Source organism: Crocodylus porosus, unplaced genomic scaffold (genome assembly GCF_001723895.1).
Source record: "Crocodylus porosus isolate Cpor-Errol unplaced genomic scaffold, CroPor_comp1, whole genome shotgun sequence".
NCBI lineage: Eukaryota > Metazoa > Chordata > Crocodylia > Crocodylidae > Crocodylus > Crocodylus porosus.
In genome coordinates this window covers 2,207,289-2,225,021 of record NW_017728922.1, presented here as the reverse complement: position 1 = coordinate 2,225,021, position 17,733 = coordinate 2,207,289, and the positions used below count along the sequence as shown (strand labels likewise).

The 17,733-nt window shown below is 42.4% G+C and overlaps 1 protein-coding gene across 1 annotated transcript in view; it reads left to right on the top strand.

Annotated features, from left to right (window-relative positions):
• Positions 1-17,733, top strand: part of ARFGEF2 (ADP ribosylation factor guanine nucleotide exchange factor 2) — a 58,721-nt gene that overhangs the window by 10,504 nt on the left and 30,484 nt on the right. The window contains exons 2-13 of the mRNA XM_019539797.1: positions 3,777-3,807; positions 6,025-6,148; positions 8,540-8,686; positions 9,588-9,767; positions 10,212-10,431; positions 11,295-11,366; positions 11,704-11,855; positions 12,061-12,191; positions 12,805-13,039; positions 13,335-13,434; positions 15,369-15,508; positions 16,879-16,987. Coding sequence (XP_019395342.1) covers positions 3,777-3,807; positions 6,025-6,148; positions 8,540-8,686; positions 9,588-9,767; positions 10,212-10,431; positions 11,295-11,366; positions 11,704-11,855; positions 12,061-12,191; positions 12,805-13,039; positions 13,335-13,434; positions 15,369-15,508; positions 16,879-16,987 — 1,641 coding nt within the window. The remainder of the gene's footprint in view (positions 1-3,776; positions 3,808-6,024; positions 6,149-8,539; positions 8,687-9,587; positions 9,768-10,211; positions 10,432-11,294; positions 11,367-11,703; positions 11,856-12,060; positions 12,192-12,804; positions 13,040-13,334; positions 13,435-15,368; positions 15,509-16,878; positions 16,988-17,733) is intronic.

Here is a 17,733-nt window from a genome sequence, read left to right as displayed (position 1 = left end):
GGAGTTGGGGGCACCAGCAGTGACAGGGTTAGTGGGGCTGTGGGTCAGGAGTGAGAGGCACTGGGGTGGAGGCGGGGGACTGTGGGCTGGGAATGCAGGTCAGTGGCAGCATCACGGGGCTGTAAGTCAGGAGTGAGGGGCACCAGCAGGGACGGAGGAGAGGGCTGCAGGTTGGGAGTGAGGGGCCTAGGGGGGCAAGGTACTGTAGTTTGGTGAGTAAGAGGCACTGGCAGGGCTAGGGGGCCTGTGACTTGCCAGTGAGGGGCAACAGAATGGGCAGGGCCACCCTTTGAGGTCGGCCATGTAAACATGCCTTTGAAATCCATCATTCGTGACGGGCAGTTGGTATGAGAGAGGTCTCATTTTGTAAGAGAGACCTGAACAATTCATTTCCAGGCATGATAGTTTCAGTGAGTGTTTAATCCTTGACTTCTATTTAACTGTATATAAAAGTAAAACAGTAGTTATCAAAGAGTTGAAAGAGAGGCATTTTAGATGATTGCGTCAAGTTCTTTTGTGATGAACCGGACGTTAATTTGCATTTTGGTAACCTGTTGCATTTTTCAGTTGCCACGAATATAGATTCTAATTCAGGGATGGGCAAAATATGGCCTATGAGTCAGATCCGGCCTGCAGATTGATTGTATCTGGCCTGTGACTGCCCCTGTGGTGCTCTGCTTAGGCATGTAGTGCCTAGCATGTGTCCCCATGGCTGCCACTGCTTTCCTGTGCTGCCTGCTGCCCAGAGGGGCGCAACAGGAGGAGGAGGAGCTGCTGGAGGTCGGGAGGCCAAGCAGTACCCAGATGACTGCAGAAACAGTGGGTGTAGCCCTGCCAGGAAACTGCATATTGGCCCAGGGCAGTGCCATCAGTGGGTCTGGGGCAGGTGTGGATGGGAGCATGGCGTAGGCTGCTGCAGGCGGAAGCAGGTGAGGCTTTGTCTCATGCAGAGTGGTGTGGGGGCAGCTGCAGGCCAAGGGGGAGGGACACAGATCTTACCTACACCCTACTGCCTGGGTGAGCTCTGCTGCGCATGCCCCCTGTTGGCACTTGGGAATAGAGGGTCTCTAATCTCAAAAATACCCCTCAAATATACCTTCCTTGGTGATTTGTTCTTATATAAATTGCTTTCTCATACTGCTTTCGTTTCTCCATTTTACAAATGACAATAGCACTAACTTGCTGATCTACTTCTTGGGCATTCTGTGATAAGTTCTCATTTATTTTGGAAAAAAAAAAAGGATATTCAAAGGTTTAGAACATGTAATACAGAGCAAGCCATCGTCTAAAATGCTGACCCACTCTACCAGGCAGTGGGCTCCCTGTCTAGCTGTACAAACTGAGCTGCTTATACAATAAGATTCGGTGGTCGCATCTACGTGTGCTATTAATCCAAAGTAGGCTTACTGCACAGTAAAAATACTGTGCAGTAAGCCTACCTGGGAACAGATTTGTTCACAGTGGGAGAAGCTTGGTACAGGGCTGCTCCTGCCCTGCTCTCCCCCGCTGTAGCAGCCAGGGGGAGCTCCAGGCTCCTCCTGGGTGCTAGCCCAGGGACTGGCAGGAGAGCTCTGCCAGCTGCAGTGGCAGCTGTCTCCTGACCCTGTACACATTGGCAGGGGTCCTGATCAGGACCAGGAGACAGCTGCTGCAGAGCTCTCCTGCCCCAGCACTTGGGGATAAGCCCCATGCCCAGTGGGGGCTTTGCAGTGCAGCCTGGGGCTGTCCAGAAACCGTCCGGTTCTGGGGCATGTCCCAGCCAGCTTCAGGCCGAGTGGAGAGTTCAGCCCTTGCTTGTCCCCCAGATTAGCCAACTCTGCTGAGGAGCTGGGACAGGGGACAGAGAGCTCTCCAGTCCTGGTGCTGATCAGCTCCTAGCTTCTGTGGGGAGCCAGGGAAATGAGCAGCACCAGGACTGAGAGAGTCCCCTATCCCCTGTGGCTCCTTGCTGGCTAGTCTGACCAGGAGCAAATTTGTTCTTGGACAGTGTCTACATTTGTTTTACTGCTCAGTATCTACTACACAGTTAATTTACTATTTGTATTTATAGACTAGCCAATTGCCCATCAAGAATGATGGGCGAGGGGGGTCCCTCTTACCCCACCCTCGCCCCTGCAGCTTCAGGGTTGGGCCTGTTCTACACCCCCCCTCCCCCCTTTTTGGGGCTGGTGTTGGGGCGTGGCAGCCGCGGCAGTGGTAGGGTGCTGCCACCATGCCCTCTCCCTGTCAGCTTTTGTCAGGGCCTGGCCTCTCCTTGCCCCCCTGCGTCTGGCCCTTCCCCGGCTTCCCATCCAGTTGGGGGAGTGAGGGGAATGGGCCTGCTCCTCCCCTCCCCCCTGCTCCATTGCTGCTGCCTGTAGCGAGTGGAAGGGAAGCAGTCCAGCTGTGTTGGCCTGGCTTTCCCCCCACCCCAACTCCATCCCCTGTGTCCCCGCCATCATGGCAGCACTCCGCCACACCATCTCCTGTTCAAACACTTGGAGCACTCTGGTTGGTTGTCAGCCAATCAGAGTGCAAATAAAGCATTATGGACAGACAGAATAAGGCTTTTATAATATTAGAATAGTAGCTAAGTGCACAGTAGACTAATTTTACTCTACAGTAAATATGAGTACATGTAGATGCTGATGCTTTGCTGCTCAGTAGACTACTATACGGTAAAGTGTCTGGTGTAGATGCACCCCATGTGCATTTCTTTTGTCCTTGTCTTATGCTACTACTAGCAATAGAAAATGTTAGACTAGGTCAGCCAGGTGGGTTCTTCATCATTGCACTGTCTTATTGCCTGTGTTTTGATTACACTAGCATTTCCTAGAAAGTGGGAGAAATACTTTTAAATTTCTCTTCAGGTGAAGTCCAGTAGTGGATCAAATTCTCAGGTGGGCTAGTGAGCACGAGGGTTTGATTTGAAAGGGATTGGAATGAGAGTGGAAGTATTGGTTGACTAACTAATTCTGGCATTGCTGAGAAATTTGCATAAACTCCACAAAAACAAAATTGGGAGAGGAGGTTCCAATATTTTAAGAAATTCCATTGTATTTTTCTTTAAAAATGGGACTACTGTTTTATGAAGCATGGAAAAGGTTCAACCTGTTCAAAGTACTTTGAGAGCTTTGCATGGCAAGTGCAAACTCTCATTAAACTCTAAACAACTGTAGATGCCACAGAGAGGCATTGCAGTTGCCATGTGTTAACGAATTACTTCGTGAGCCAAGTGGCCCAGTATATAGTATCAGCACTTGAACTTAAGAGAGACTCTAAGCATTCCACTGGGGAGAAAAATATTTGCCGTTCTACGTAGGCTTTATTACTCGATGTGGATGGTGTGTTTCAAAGTCTACCAGTAGATAATATCTGCTGGCTGCTAATAGTAAAAGCATAATCATAGTACTTGAGTCCTGCAGGTGTCTCAGCAGTTTTGTCATCTCCTTTCTTACTGTCATTTGCATAATTACACTTCTGAGAGTGCTTATGTAACTGGCATTGTCCAGTAGGGGTTGCAAAGAGTACCTATGAAGTGAATTGCCTATCACTTGGACTTAACTTTGTAACTGGAACTAGTATGGCTAATAGTAGCAGCCCAGTGGAGTTATGGTCCACAATTAAATCTAGATGCTATACTAATAAAAATAACCATATTGGGATGTTAAATTGATATCACTTTGAGTAAGGTGATGAAGTCTCTGTTGATACTTCTGAAGACTTCTGGAAGCATCACTCTTTCCATGGGGTGCTGCAGCACCTTCATTATTCTTTCTTTTCTTTTTTTTCCCCAGATGAAATAAAAGCAGAGATTGAAAAGCCAAGGTAAGTGTCTAATTGCTACACCATGTTACAGTTTTTATTTTTGACCGTTTGTCAACATCTACATGGTAGCGAATGTGCAAGTATCTGAGTAGTAATAGGTGCAAGCAAGTTAGTTTATTGGAACAAGTTTATAAATGTGTTCCTGGCAAGAAAGGTTTCGGGGGCGGGCAAGGGATGTCCTAATTATGAAATACTCATGATTTGACTACCAGGGCCACAACTGCTATTGTAAGTCAGATTATTGCTACACTTCCTCAGGATGTGGAAAATTAGCATCCTTTCTTTTAACTGGATTTTTCCTTCAACGGATTATGAAGAAATTGTGCATGTTAATGAATTACACTTGGTGTCTTGTGTGTGTTCAACTATGCATGCTATTATTCGTCTGGACCAAAGATACCAATACATAAAAACGTTTAATTAGATATCTGTTAATCAAGTCTCTGTATTTCTTTCTAGCATTATGAACTTTGAATTTGAATTGAAACTGAAAGGTGGGATGGCTTTCATGGAAGAAAGTGTATGGGGTTTTTGTATGAGATCATGAGCACTTAAGGATTTGGTGTAAAACAAAATATTTCACTAGAGATTTGTACACTCCACAACCTTTTTTCAGGAAAGCAGAAGATGTTTCATAGCTTAGACAAGCGCTTCTCGAACTGGCTGATGTGGCGGACCGGCAGGTTTTTTTTTCCGTGGGCCAGGGGCCGGTGCCCGGTTCAGCTGGTGGCAGCAACTGTGTGTAACAGTGCTACACAAATGCGCAACCGGCTATTTCTTTCCCTTTCCTCACCTTGCACGATGTGACATCACCTGGAGTGTTGGAATGTACGAACTGTGGCACTATGACATATCAATATTATGCTTCTGAAAATATATTTCTTTCTTTCCGGGCAACTCGCTGCAGACCAGCACCGGTCCGCAGATCACCACTTTGAGAAGCACTGGCTTAGACTATGCTTTCTTACTCGGACTATATTAGTTGTCTAATAAATAATCAAAATATAATCCAGAAGCTACAGTTTATTTTTTCTGTGCAAAGTTGGAGAGAGCAATTGTTAAGGCCTGTTTACTTCTTATCTCTAATAGGTTCTGTTTCTAGCGAAACACTTTGACGGCAAGGTGAAAAAGCATTACTGATTTCAGAATGGATAAATAGCAATTAAAACTTGTTTGTGGAACTCAGTCATGAAGATCTGTCCTTTGTCTTGCTCAGATTTTCAAGACATCATTATCTTATCTAATTCTGCTACTAAGAGTAAAAATATTTATTGTGGTCTCAGTATTCCTCCCCCTTACATACCAGGAATTCATACTTGCTTTCTAAAGAACCTACAAAAATATGGGCTGCTGGCCACGCACCCAGCATTTCATCCATTTATTAGCTCTCTCTGCTTCTCTGCAAGTTGGTTGATATCCAACTATTTTCAGTTGAATTGGCAATTTAAGTAGAATACCTTGAAATGTCACTTTTGTATGGTCCTTTCTGTACCTGCTGTTCATGTGCTCAGAGGGTGGGCATTTTATTTAAAGTGGCTCCTGGACAGCTGCTCTAATTAAAATGGCTCACCAGCACGTTTATTGGGCCCCTGTGCATTTCAGAATGGCTGTGGGATGCCTTATCTAAAGCTCATTTGATGAAGTTTGAATAAAGCGTCTCTGGCCATTTTGAAACGTGGGGACTTAATACACATGATGGCAAGGTGATGCTGGAGCGTTTTAATTCGAAAGAAAAGCAGACTCAATTAACCAACAATTAACCTTAACAATTAATCAGTACTGCTCTGATGCATTCTAGCTAGAACATGAATGACTGTGTCTGTAGGTACAGTCTGTCTTGGAGAATCATTGAGGAAAGAGTAGGCTTGTTTTCCCCCCTCCCTCCCTGCCCCCACTTCTCATTTGTATTTGCTGAAATTAGGAGCAATTCTACTAAAGCCATGATATCTTCAAATAAAATGCATGGAAAGTGAATTGGGTTTTGTGTGTGCTATTGTTGATGGGCTCATCAAAATGAATAATGGAGAGAGAACTTAAAGTCTGTTTTTGGTACACTGCTTATAGTATGATTTGATAAAAGTGTGTATTTAGTGTTTTGGGGATAAATCTGCATGTTCTTTACATAATGCTGACTCAAATGGCACAGAGCAGTCATTCTGATGGGGAAGAAATGCAGTCATTTTTAGGGCAATTACTTTTTTTTCCTTCTTAACTCAGTCAAGGCACTGCTGCCCCACCGAAAGCGAACTTCATTGAAGCAGATAAATATTTCCTTCCGTTTGAGCTGGCCTGTCAGTCAAAGTCCCCACGTATTGTCAGTACCTCACTGGACTGCTTACAGGTGAGTCTTCTGTCTAAACTTGAATAATATGAGAAATGGGCAGACTGGCAGGTGTAAAATCTTGACACTCACTGTAGACATCATTAAGGTGAAGGAGTTAGTTTAGCCAGGATGCATACAATTCCGGAGTTGCACTATTCTGCATTTACATATGTACACGTAAGGCTTTACAAAACATGGTTGAAACTGCTCTGTGCTGAAAGCGGACATTGTTAAAATGGGAAATGTGTGTGGTTTCCCTTGGGGTCTTCCCCAGAAAAGGTCGCTTTCATTCAGTCTTCACTTGAAGAAGTTTCTGAACTGAATAAATATGCATCAACTGCAGATTTTTTTTTAATGCATTTCAGCATTTTCTGTCACCATGTAAAGCCTTTTCCATAAAGAGTTGAGCAGAAACAAGCACTTCCAGTGGGGCTATTGTATCAAACTCAAACTGCCTTTTAGTGGTTACTTGCAGTCAGTTGAGTTTTTTTGCATGAAGGATTGATCAGATAGTTGGATTGTGTTCCCTTGTCTTCTGTCTTGAATGAGTTAAAAAAATTAACTTCTTGAACAAAATTAGTCTGTCTGGTATTTTTAAAAACAAGTCCTTTTGAGTTATTAATGGCAGCAAATGGCGATAAAGACCTATATTTTAATGGCTGTAATGCAGATTGATATGGTGAAATCCTTTTGCTTCATATATAGCTATTTTAGACATGACACCAAACTTTGGGGCAAAGCATCCATGCCAGAAGATAGGCAGGTGATCCAGGCTGACCTGGACAGGCTCGGCAAATGGGCGGACGAGAACCTGATGGTGTTTAACACCAAAAAATGCAAGGTTCTCCACCTTGGAAAGAAAAACCTGCAGCACTCTTATAGGCGCAGCAGTGCTATGCTGGCTAGCACTATGGAAGAAAGAGACTTGGGGGTCATCGTTGACCACAGGATGAACATGAGCCTGCAATGCGACGCTGTGGCTGCGTGCTGTGACCAAAATGCTGGCTTGCATCCATAGATGGTTCTCAAGCAAATCCCGGCATGTCATTCTCCCCTTGTATTCGGCCTTGGTGAGGCCGCAGCTGGAGTACTGTGTCCAGTTTTGGGCTCCACAATTCAAAAAGGATGTGGAGAAGCTTGAGAGAGTCCAGAGACGAGCCACGCGCATGCTCAGGAAAACAGACCTTACGATGACAGGCTGAGAGCCATGGGGCTCTTTAGCCTGGAAAAGCGCAGGCTCAGGGGTGATCTGATGGCCACCTATAAGTTTATCAGGGTTGACTACCAGTATCTGGGAGAACGTTTGTTCACCAGAGCGCCCCAAGGGATGATGAGGTTGAACAGTCATAAACTCCTGCAAGACCGTTTTGGGGTGGACATAAGGAAGACTTTCTTTACTGTCCAGGCCCCCAAGGTCTGGAACAGCCTGCCATCAGAGGTGGTTCAAGCACCTACATTGAACACCTTCAAGAGCAAATTGAATGTTTATCTTGCTGGGATCCTATGACCCAGCTGACTTCCTGCCCTTTGCGGGGGGGGGGGGCTGGACTCAGTGATCTTCCGAGGTCCCTTCCAGCCCTGATGTCTATGAAATCTGTTGCTTGCAAAGGAGGTGCTACATTGTCTAAGTATGGAAAAATACTTAGAATACTTCAAATTCTTTAAAAGTTTAGTCTGCCTAGAGCAGGTATGGGCAAAAGGGTGGATCTGGCCGGTAGTCATACTCCATTTCCCAGCAGCCCCTACCCAAATCACTGCAGCCAGTTTCCATGGAAGGGCTTTGATGGTGTGGGACTGGAGTTTCCATGGAGGCTGGCCCAAGCTTTGCTGGCAGGGTACATGGCCAAGCAGAGAGCTGCACTGGGACTGGGGCTGGGATTTTGTGGCAATGGTGGTCTGGAGCTGGGGCAGAGCTATGATTCACTGTGTATGTGCCCCAGGGCATAGACCAACCAAGCAGATGAGTTCATGGCTACCAAGCACTACCAGGAGTGACTGGAAATAACCGTCACAAGCTGGCAGAGGGTAGATTCAGACTAGACATCAGGAAGCGCTACTTCACTGTCAGGGCTGCTAGGATCTGGAACCAACTTCCAAGAGAAGTGGTGCAGGCTCCTACCCTCAGGGTCTTTAAGAGGAGGCTAGATGAACACCTTGCTGGGATCATTTGACCCCGGTACTTGTTTCCTGCCACGGCAGGGGGTCAGACTTGATGATCTGCTTAGGTCCCTTCTTACCCTACGAACTATGAAACTTACTACTAACTATGAAACTATATTTTATGAAAAGTCAAGCGTCTCCTAGAATGGTCCTGTTAGTTCATGGAATTGTAGACTAAAAGAAGGCTTCTGTGCTACCCTGCAGGTGTTTGGTACTTGACAATATGTAATTTGTATTATCTCTGCTTAGAAACTCATTGCGTATGGGCATATCACTGGCAATGCTCCAGATAGTGGAGCTCCTGGAAAACGCCTCATTGACCGGATAGTGGAAACCATTTGCAATTGCTTTCAGGGACCTCAAACAGATGAGGGAGTTCAGTTGCAAATAATAAAGGTATTTGACTTTGATATTTCTAAAACATTTACTTTAAGAACTTAATTTGCTTAATAGAAGATTCCTTTCATCCTGTGCTTTAAGGTGCTACAACAGGCTTCTTAAATCTGAAACTTCATTTAAGGACCAGTTTTTCCACTTGTTGCACTTTATCTAGCCATAGGCATTTTGGGAGGCTGTCAAATCAGTAAGGAATTGGGGCTCAAAAACAACCCCCCCCCCCCACGAGGGTGGGGGGTGGAAAGGAAACCACAGATGAATAATTATGACCAAACTATAAAATTGGAGGTATCTGTATAAATGGCTTCTAAATTTCTTACCTCTCTCTGGGACGAAGCCTTGATGTGCAAGTTTCATGTGTCAGAAATTGAAGAGAGGAATTGGCTGCTAATCCTTTTGGCTTTTCCCTAGATTATCATTAGTCTATTTCTCCTCTTATTCAGGACTATTTGGGTATTGCCATTGATGGTAAAAAAAAAAAAAAAAAAAATACTGATTTGGTGGATGTTGAATAATTTGATGCTAAATCTTTGAGGTTTCCCTGGTCAAAGATAGGAATCCTCATAATAAATGACTGCTAAGACAGGTGCTAGGGGTGCTAAGACAGGTGCTAGGGGTGGAGGTAGAAAGGGTTTACTTTGACAATAAATCTTCTACTGAGGCAAACACGCACTGATTTGAAAAATAGCTGCATAGAATAGATCATCCAGTATATGAGAACTCTTTAATCATTCCAATTAAACTTCCTCCAGTTTATAAAGATTGAAAAAAGCCACATTTAAAGATGATTATGTGAACGGCCAGGAGTAGATGCTCCTATAACTTAGTTTAAATCTACTACAAATATGGCTGTTCCTGTGTATTTAGATCTGTTGTACTCTTTTGTGCTTTTTTTTTCCAGGCTCTGCTTACTGCTGTAACTTCTCCATATATAGAAATTCATGAAGGAACTATCCTTCAGACTGTTAGAACCTGTTACAACATCTATCTGGCCAGCAAAAATCTCATTAATCAGACTACTGCCAAGGCTACCCTTACTCAGATGTTGAACGTTATTTTCACACGGATGGAAAATCAGGCTGTATGTAGCTATTACCTTTTTACTGATCTATCTTCTCTAATGTTGGTGCCTTGGAAAAGGAGCCACACTATTCTGCTTTTTGTGCTACCATAATTGAATACCTCTGGCTTTAATAGTGAAGAGCACCGAGTCCAGATTCTGCACTTAATCATGTTGAAAGCCACACACTTCAAACCTGATTGAAGCATGTTCCTGATAACAAGATATGACCCTCTGTCTTCCACTTAATTCTGCATAAACAAATTGAGAGATGCTATAAGCTTACAACTAGAGCAGAAGGAATTAGTGTTAACTTTAATCAGCTAATTGTCCTCCTGAATTTGAGACACTTGGTATACTTTTCATGGTGTATATCCTTGTTTGGTCCTTTAGTTACATTAAGTCTCTGCTTTATCATGTTGCATCATAGAGAGAATTTCTATCATGCTGGGTTTTTTTTTTTAGATACAAGAAGCCAGAGAATTAGAAAAAACAAATCAACAAAAATCCCAGTCTCCTGTGATTCAAACTGTAGCAGAGTCTCCAAAGATTAGTAAACTAAAGCACAACCAACAGGAAATGATGCTTTCTACCCCTGCAAAAGGAGATTTAACTAATGGGGAGCCTGAGAGTTCAGAAAATGGGGACCAGAAGCCAGCGAAAGATCAGACTTCTTCAGTATCTGGTAAATAAGATTATATTGTCTCTGCTGACTCTTTTTGACAATGGTTCTTCCATCTTTTGCCCTTCTTTGTAACCCAGGCCTATGTCGCTTTAATTTCTTTGTCAAAAGAGTGATTGTGGCAGTCAAGTTATTCAAATGGGGTTTTAGTTTTCTGTGTGTATGAGTGTTGTCACCTTTTAGTTGCCCAACCAAATATTCCAGGATCCTGCCATTGACTGCAGTACCTTTTTAAACTCATTAGTAAATGAGATGCATCTTCCTTGGAACTCAAAAACATTCTCTACCAGATTAAAACCATTTACCAACAAATCCAGTGTTATATTTTATAGTAAAATAATGACGTTTGCGTATGTAAGATTTGCACTGATTGTGCCCTTTTGATATTCAGGCGATGGGTGAGTGGGAAGGAAAATGGAAAGCTGAGCTATGTTATTTGGAAATGTCAGCACTAAGCTTGGCGTTGGCCCTCTTGGAAGAAATTGTATGTGAAGTTTTTGTATAGCTTGGACCCTAGTGAATGCACACTAAGGTTCCACAGGCAGCTTTTACTTTTGGAATTTCCTAACTTTTGTGTGCTTGGCTTGGCACTCTTCATGTCCTGTTTAAGTAGGGTTTTTGGCATAATAGTAAAATAGTAATTTTTAACAATAATTGAAGCATAGCATTAATATTTTACTGCAGTAATTAAAATATACCATTTCCTAATGTTGAGTATCTCATGCATGTATGTATTTTTATATATGTTTAAAAAGGCCTTTTAAAATAGATTTAAACTTGCAGTATTCTTAACCCTTCTGTCTCCCCTCCTGCCCATCCCTCCTCCTCCCCTCCCCCACCATTTTTTTTTTTTTTCTTGGTATCAGAAGAAACAACTGAAGGAGGACAGGAAATGATTAAAGACATCTTGGAGGATGTGGTCACATCAGCTGTTAAAGGTAAATCTTTTATTTGGGAAGAACCTTTCCCAAGCAGTTGTATAGCTGTTTGTCCAGTGTTTTTCTCTGCTGTCTTAAAAACTACACGTCTTGTCAAGGGCACCTACTGAGCCATTAAGTAGAAACACTCAGCACCCTCCTACACATTAGCTTTTAGTGCATTACTATAACCCTCCTCTGGCTAAGGCTAAGACAGAGTCCCTAAGCTATTAGTGCTGCTCTCTGCATCAGCAACGGGAGTGTCACTTGTACTCACAAAGCATTTAATCATAAAGGATTGGTATGGAACATAATTTATTATCACAAGTATTTACCTTGTTTTTTGGGTTTTTTTAAGTGGCTGAGGAGAAGCACGTTGTATCTGAAACAGTCAGGGCCTCATCAGAATCAGAAGCTGTGGATCTTGCCCATTCTGGTTGTAGCAATGAAAATGTACAAACAAACGGAATTCCAGATGACAGACAATCTGTTTCCTCCACAGATAACTTGGTAAATAGCTTTCATGATTATTGTATTAGTAATATTTTACTTTTGGGAAGGAAGATGAGGCAAAAATAACTCTAATGTTGCTTTCATGTTAATTTGTTTTTTTTTAAAAAGGAGTGACTAAACTGGGCTGTACAGGTACTCTGCAACTTGTATTGCCTTTTTCAGCTGTTCTGAAAGTTTCATGTTATGGTTCTTGATCCATTAGGAAACAGATGTACCTGGACCTCAAGCAGCTGCCAAATTCTCCCATATCCTGCAAAAAGATGCCTTCCTTGTGTTCCGGTCACTGTGCAAGCTTTCAATGAAACCCCTCGGTGATGGACCACCAGATCCCAAGTAAAGACATCTTGTTAATTGAATCTTACTTCTTCCTGGAAGCTGTTATAAGAACAAAATGAATTGAATTCTGTATTACTTTAGAGCACAAACCTGGATATCCAGAGCTTCCAAGTTACTTCCTTGTTTCAGATATCTAGATGGTTGTTGCAATGAGAATTTTCTCTGTGTAACATCCTTACTTAGATAATTCCCAGTGTTTGATGTACAATACTTAAGGGAATCTTCAGTAACTCTTTAATAATGACTCGCCAGTTCTGCAGTCAGTCAAAGATGCATTGGCAGTAGTATTTCTGAAGTTCTTTAGAAGGCAATACTCCTCCTGTAATTCAGACCCTATGTCTCTGTTCAGATAGTGTGACTGGCTGAGTTGTGAGTTTCAGATGTTCTGTTCCTAAAGGATAGACTCCCAAATAAAAAATGTAGCTTTGCATGCATGTAGTGTCAGCAAGCAAGCTGTCTTCTGTGAAATGGGCAAAGACTATGCTCACTTCCATGCATCCACAAAGAACTGCTGTAACTATCACATACTACATGCAAAGATGCATATATATGAGACATCTGAAAGTGACTTTAATTTTAACAACTCTCTTTTTTTGGCTTTTCTCCCCAGATCCCATGAGCTGCGTTCTAAAATCGTGTCCCTTCAGCTGCTTCTCTCAGTATTACAGAATGCTGGTCCAGTTTTCAGGACACATGAAATGTTCATCAATGCAATAAAGCAATATCTCTGTGTAGCATTATCGAAAAATGGAGTCTCTTCTGTACCTGATGTATTTGAGCTGTCTCTTGCCATTTTTCTCACCCTGCTTTCAAACTTTAAAACCCATTTAAAAATGCAAATTGAGGTAAGAGAGCTTTGTGTTCAATTTATATGCAAGATGTTGTATATTAATTAATCCAATTTACTTTATTGATAAAAGGCAGAATATAATAACTTCAAAAATTGTCACTTCGCAATTTTGCTTGCTATGCAAGCTGGTGGACTACTGCTTTCAAATAAAATTACTTATGCATGAGATGAAGCCTTGTATCCAAGCAAAATTGCTATGTAGAAAATGAATATGCTCATTTAGCTGTGTTGTAAAGCTTTTCAGTAGAAACATTCAGGCATCAGGTCCTGTTCTTATTTTCTCTGCACAGGTTTTTTTCAAAGAGATCTTCCTGAATATATTAGAGACCTCCTCGAGTTCTTTTGAGCACAAATGGATGGTGATTCAGACCTTGACTAGAATTTGTGCAGGTATTTCATTGTAAAAGTAAACGCTTGTTCTTCACCATGTAGCTTTATTTTGACTTGACAATGAAGTGGAGGATGTCCTTGGGACGTGGCCCTTTGCTCCCTGCCCCCCATCCTCCATCCTTTTGCAGCCTCTTTCCTCTGCCCCCTTCTATCAGACCCTGCTTTCTCTAAGTATGTGAAAGTGAGGGCAAATTTGAAAACACTGACTTTTGAACCAAACATTCGTATACTAATTTGCACATAAGCAAATTACTACAGGTACCCGTAGACTTCATCCAGAATTGATGCATTCTACCCTTTTTGCAAACTGCTGCAGGTTTTGGTGCAGGTATTCCTTTAAACACATTTTTAAGTAACACTTTTGTACTTTCTTATACATAGTACAAACTATGCATGATATTGGTTCAAAGCCAAAAAGCTCAATTTAGAGTGTGTGTGTGTGCGCACTCCAGATTTCCCCCACCAAGTATCAGTGCTGAGGGGGGCTGTATGCAATGGGCATTATCATAAGTAGATGGGCTGCACTGACCTGTTCTTGTGGTAGGTTCCCACCAGCATCTCAAGGAAATACCATGACCAAGGTAATGCGGTTTAAATGGCAGTGTGTAGTGGACCTTTGTCTGCTTACAGACAAGACTCCCCACAAGAGCCTCATAGTTAGCTTCCCACTGGCCAGCTTCCAGTGGGAGGATCTCAGCTACTTGCTGACTTTATGGAAATGGGAGATTCCTCCCTAGCTTGCTTCTGTGGCCGTAGGGCTGAGGGCAAGTGAAACCTGAGGGCATTTGGACCCCAAGCCTCCAGGCTTGGTCCTGCACATAATATCCCTGCCAAAAGATTTGGAAGCATCTGAAGCCCCAGGCTGAAAAGTCTGGGGTGGAGGATACTTGCCAGTAGTAGGACCATGTATGGTTCTTAAACAATTCAAAGGATTTGGAACTGATCTGGCTAATTTGATTTGGAGGACAAAACTTTTTCCTTAAAAGCTCCCACCAGCATCTCAGCCTTTTGGCTTTGGACCTCGCAGGGGAAGTACCGTGATCACCTCAGTGGTTTTTCCAGGGTGAGGCCTATTCCTTATACTCCAGGCATGCCAACCCCTGCAAGTTTCCTCAAATGCAGGAAACTTAACTGCACAATTTTGTTTGCGGGGGAGGGGGCGACAACACACAACTGTTTTCTTGCTTTTCCCCCTGGCTTGCTCCCTGGTCTTTGGGCTAAGAGCAAACAAGACTAGAGAACATCTGAATCCCAGGATCCCTGGGCTTGCACATAGGATGTCTGCCACAGATTTGGGGAGTATTTAAAGCCCCAGACTGAGTCTGAGAAGGAAGATCCTTGTTCGGTGGTAGAGTCATTTTGATGTGAATGATTGAGCTCTTCTCAGTTGAAACTTGGAACTTGACTACTGGGCTTTGCCCAATAGAAATCAGAACTGATCTGGTCCTTAAGGGGTGGGGGGAGAATCAACAACTCAGCCTTTCATCTAAGATCAAGCATTTTTGACACCAAGAGAAGGGCATCAGGGCTGCCCTGGCTCTGGCCCTTCTAGTGCTGGCATAGTATTGCAGTACCTCCAGGCCTGGTGCCAGTTTTCTGTGGAGGGAATACCTGCTGGTTTGCAGGGAGGGACAGGGGATTGGGACCTTGTCCTATATGCAGGTGAATATGGTAGATTAGTAGTAGCAATAAGTGTTTTCTTTCTTTTTTTTTTAAGCATTTTTCTCATTCATATAGAATATTGTCAATCAAGAAATTATTTAAAATTGTATAGAGATGCATAATTGTACAGCTAGCAAACATATTTAAACCTAACTGAGATCATTATTTTTTGGAATGAAGTGTCATCTTTGTGCGTATGTGGCTTCATATTGGATTATGACATTGAATTAAACTAATCTTGCTTTCTTGGCTTCTTTTTTTTTTGTTTAAAGATGCCCAGTGTGTGGTGGATATTTATGTTAACTATGACTGTGATTTAAATGCTGCTAATATTTTTGAGCGCCTTGTAAATGACTTGTCTAAAATTGCTCAGGGACGGAGCGGACATGAGTTGGGAATGACACCTCTCCAGGTAAGAGGGAGCCTTGAAGACAATATAGCACTACTTTTCCTTTTTAAGACTTGTGTACTTTGTCATTTACTATTGTTTCTTCTGGTTGAGAGTGCAGCACAGCTACAGTCATTTGGCTTCTATTGTATTATGTCATTAGGGTAGTAATCCTGTTTCATTTCCTAATGAATTGAGCTGGATAGATGCCAAGTAATATAGTGCGAGTATATACATGTTCTGGCCAGTCCTTTTGTTAGGATATGGATGGAAAATGTAACGCTTCTGTAAAGTGAGGCTTGCCACATACAACTGAGACGTCATCATCACCATCACCATCTGATTTTTTTTGCTTTTTAATTGCATGCTTCCCTCAGGAACGTCCTCGGTTAACAGAGCCTTCGTTAAATGAAATGTAAGGCTTTGGTATCGCTAGGGTACCTCTACATCACAAAGGTGTTTTTTGTTTTGTTTTGTTTTTTCCCCACCCTCACTCCCCTTTAAAACAACACGTTCCCAGTCCTTAAAGGAATGATGGGGCACAACTATGGCTTTCCAGTAAGAGCACATGTATCCTTTCGATTACTGAAAGTAAACCATAGGGACCATTCAATGGCAGAACTCATCCTGGACATGACCACATCTCCCTGCTACAGTTGTAAAATCAGCAATATGTTACACTTACCTCCTTTTCTGTCTCTTTACTCCCCCCTTCAGGTCAGGAATGAAAATAATGATCAGGATGTGTATTTGCAAAAGAACATAGTGCAGTTAGGATGCATGTGCCTATCTGTTTGTTTGTAGGGTTTTCTTTGTTTTTGTTTGTTTCCTTGGATTGTTTTTTTAAGCTGGAAGTGAACTGAGTTTGTAAGCCTTTTTGCTGGTAGTATAATCGAGGTAAAAGGTAAGAAGTACTGTTAGAAATGTTAGATAACAGACTCAGTTCCGGTTACTGTATCTGGATTCCTATAATCAGTGTGGGCCACAGCAAAACATTGCTACTTAGAGTTCTGATATCCTTGCAGTGTTTTTCCTGCCTTCATGACAAAATTGAATTGGGCTGTTCTGGTATTCCATCTAAAGTCTTAAAAATACCACTTGATCAACAGTTGCATGGTAACACAGTTGTCAGTTTGAGATTATTCAATCTTAAAAAAACAAAACCTGACTTTAGACCCAAGTTGCGACAACTTTCTGCTATTAAGACTCTTTACGTGAGTTTTGTTTCCTAGGATTTTCTTGAAGCAACTTATTTATGAGTAGAAATTTTTTAACCTGTTGTCTTGCTCTTTGTTTTAGATGTACTTTGTGCAATGTTTAAGTCCTTTAATATCTCAACCTGGAACTGTCGGGTACAATTGACTTTTTTTTTTTTTTTTTTCTTTTAAATATAGGAACTAAGTCTGCGGAAGAAAGGTCTGGAGTGTTTAGTTTCAATCCTAAAGTGCATGGTAGAATGGAGCAAAGACCTTTATGTGAATCCCAACCATCAAGCCAGTCTTGGTGAGATTCTTTTTTTTAAATTTACACCAATATATGTCTAGCATGTAGCACTCTGATCAGATCAGTGGTGTGTACTTGAATTTTCACAAAAACTCCTTGCTGTTTCACAGAAAGTGTTTGTACAGACAGGCTTTAAGGAGAACAGGGAAAATGGAGAGTATGGTTATAGAAATAAGATCTTCAAGTTACTTGGTTTAAGCATGCAGTCTCTTCCTGTAACTAACTAAGGTCATTCCTTCCTTTTTTTTTTTTTTTCCTCTCTTTCTGCTAGATGCAATAATAACATGGTTTTAGGTTCCTTGGGGTGTGGACTTTCCCAGATGTATTTTTAAACTACACTTGTGGAAGCTTGTAAGAGTCTCATGCATTTCTATGAAAAGTGAAGTTTCTTATCTACCAAGCCCATAGGGATTAAAAGCATAAATGGGGGAAAATTATTTTTCTTAGAAACAGAAGTATTAAGTTAAGCAGGAAATGGTATATATCTATAACACAAGTTAGGCTTGCCTGTTGGACAGCCACCAGCCTGCTGTGTTTTGGGTGCTTCACTGAATCCATGTACTTTGCTTTAAGTCTGAGCTGAGTACAGGCATAGCCTCTGACTGCCGTTCTATGAGCACTTGTGATGCAAATTTTCTCTTCCCCCTTCTGAGTGCTGAGGCTTCCATGGTCCAAATGCCTACCCCCTGAGATTAGTGCCAGCTCTCTCCAACTCCACAGGACTTGAACATGGCCTTTTTTTCAAA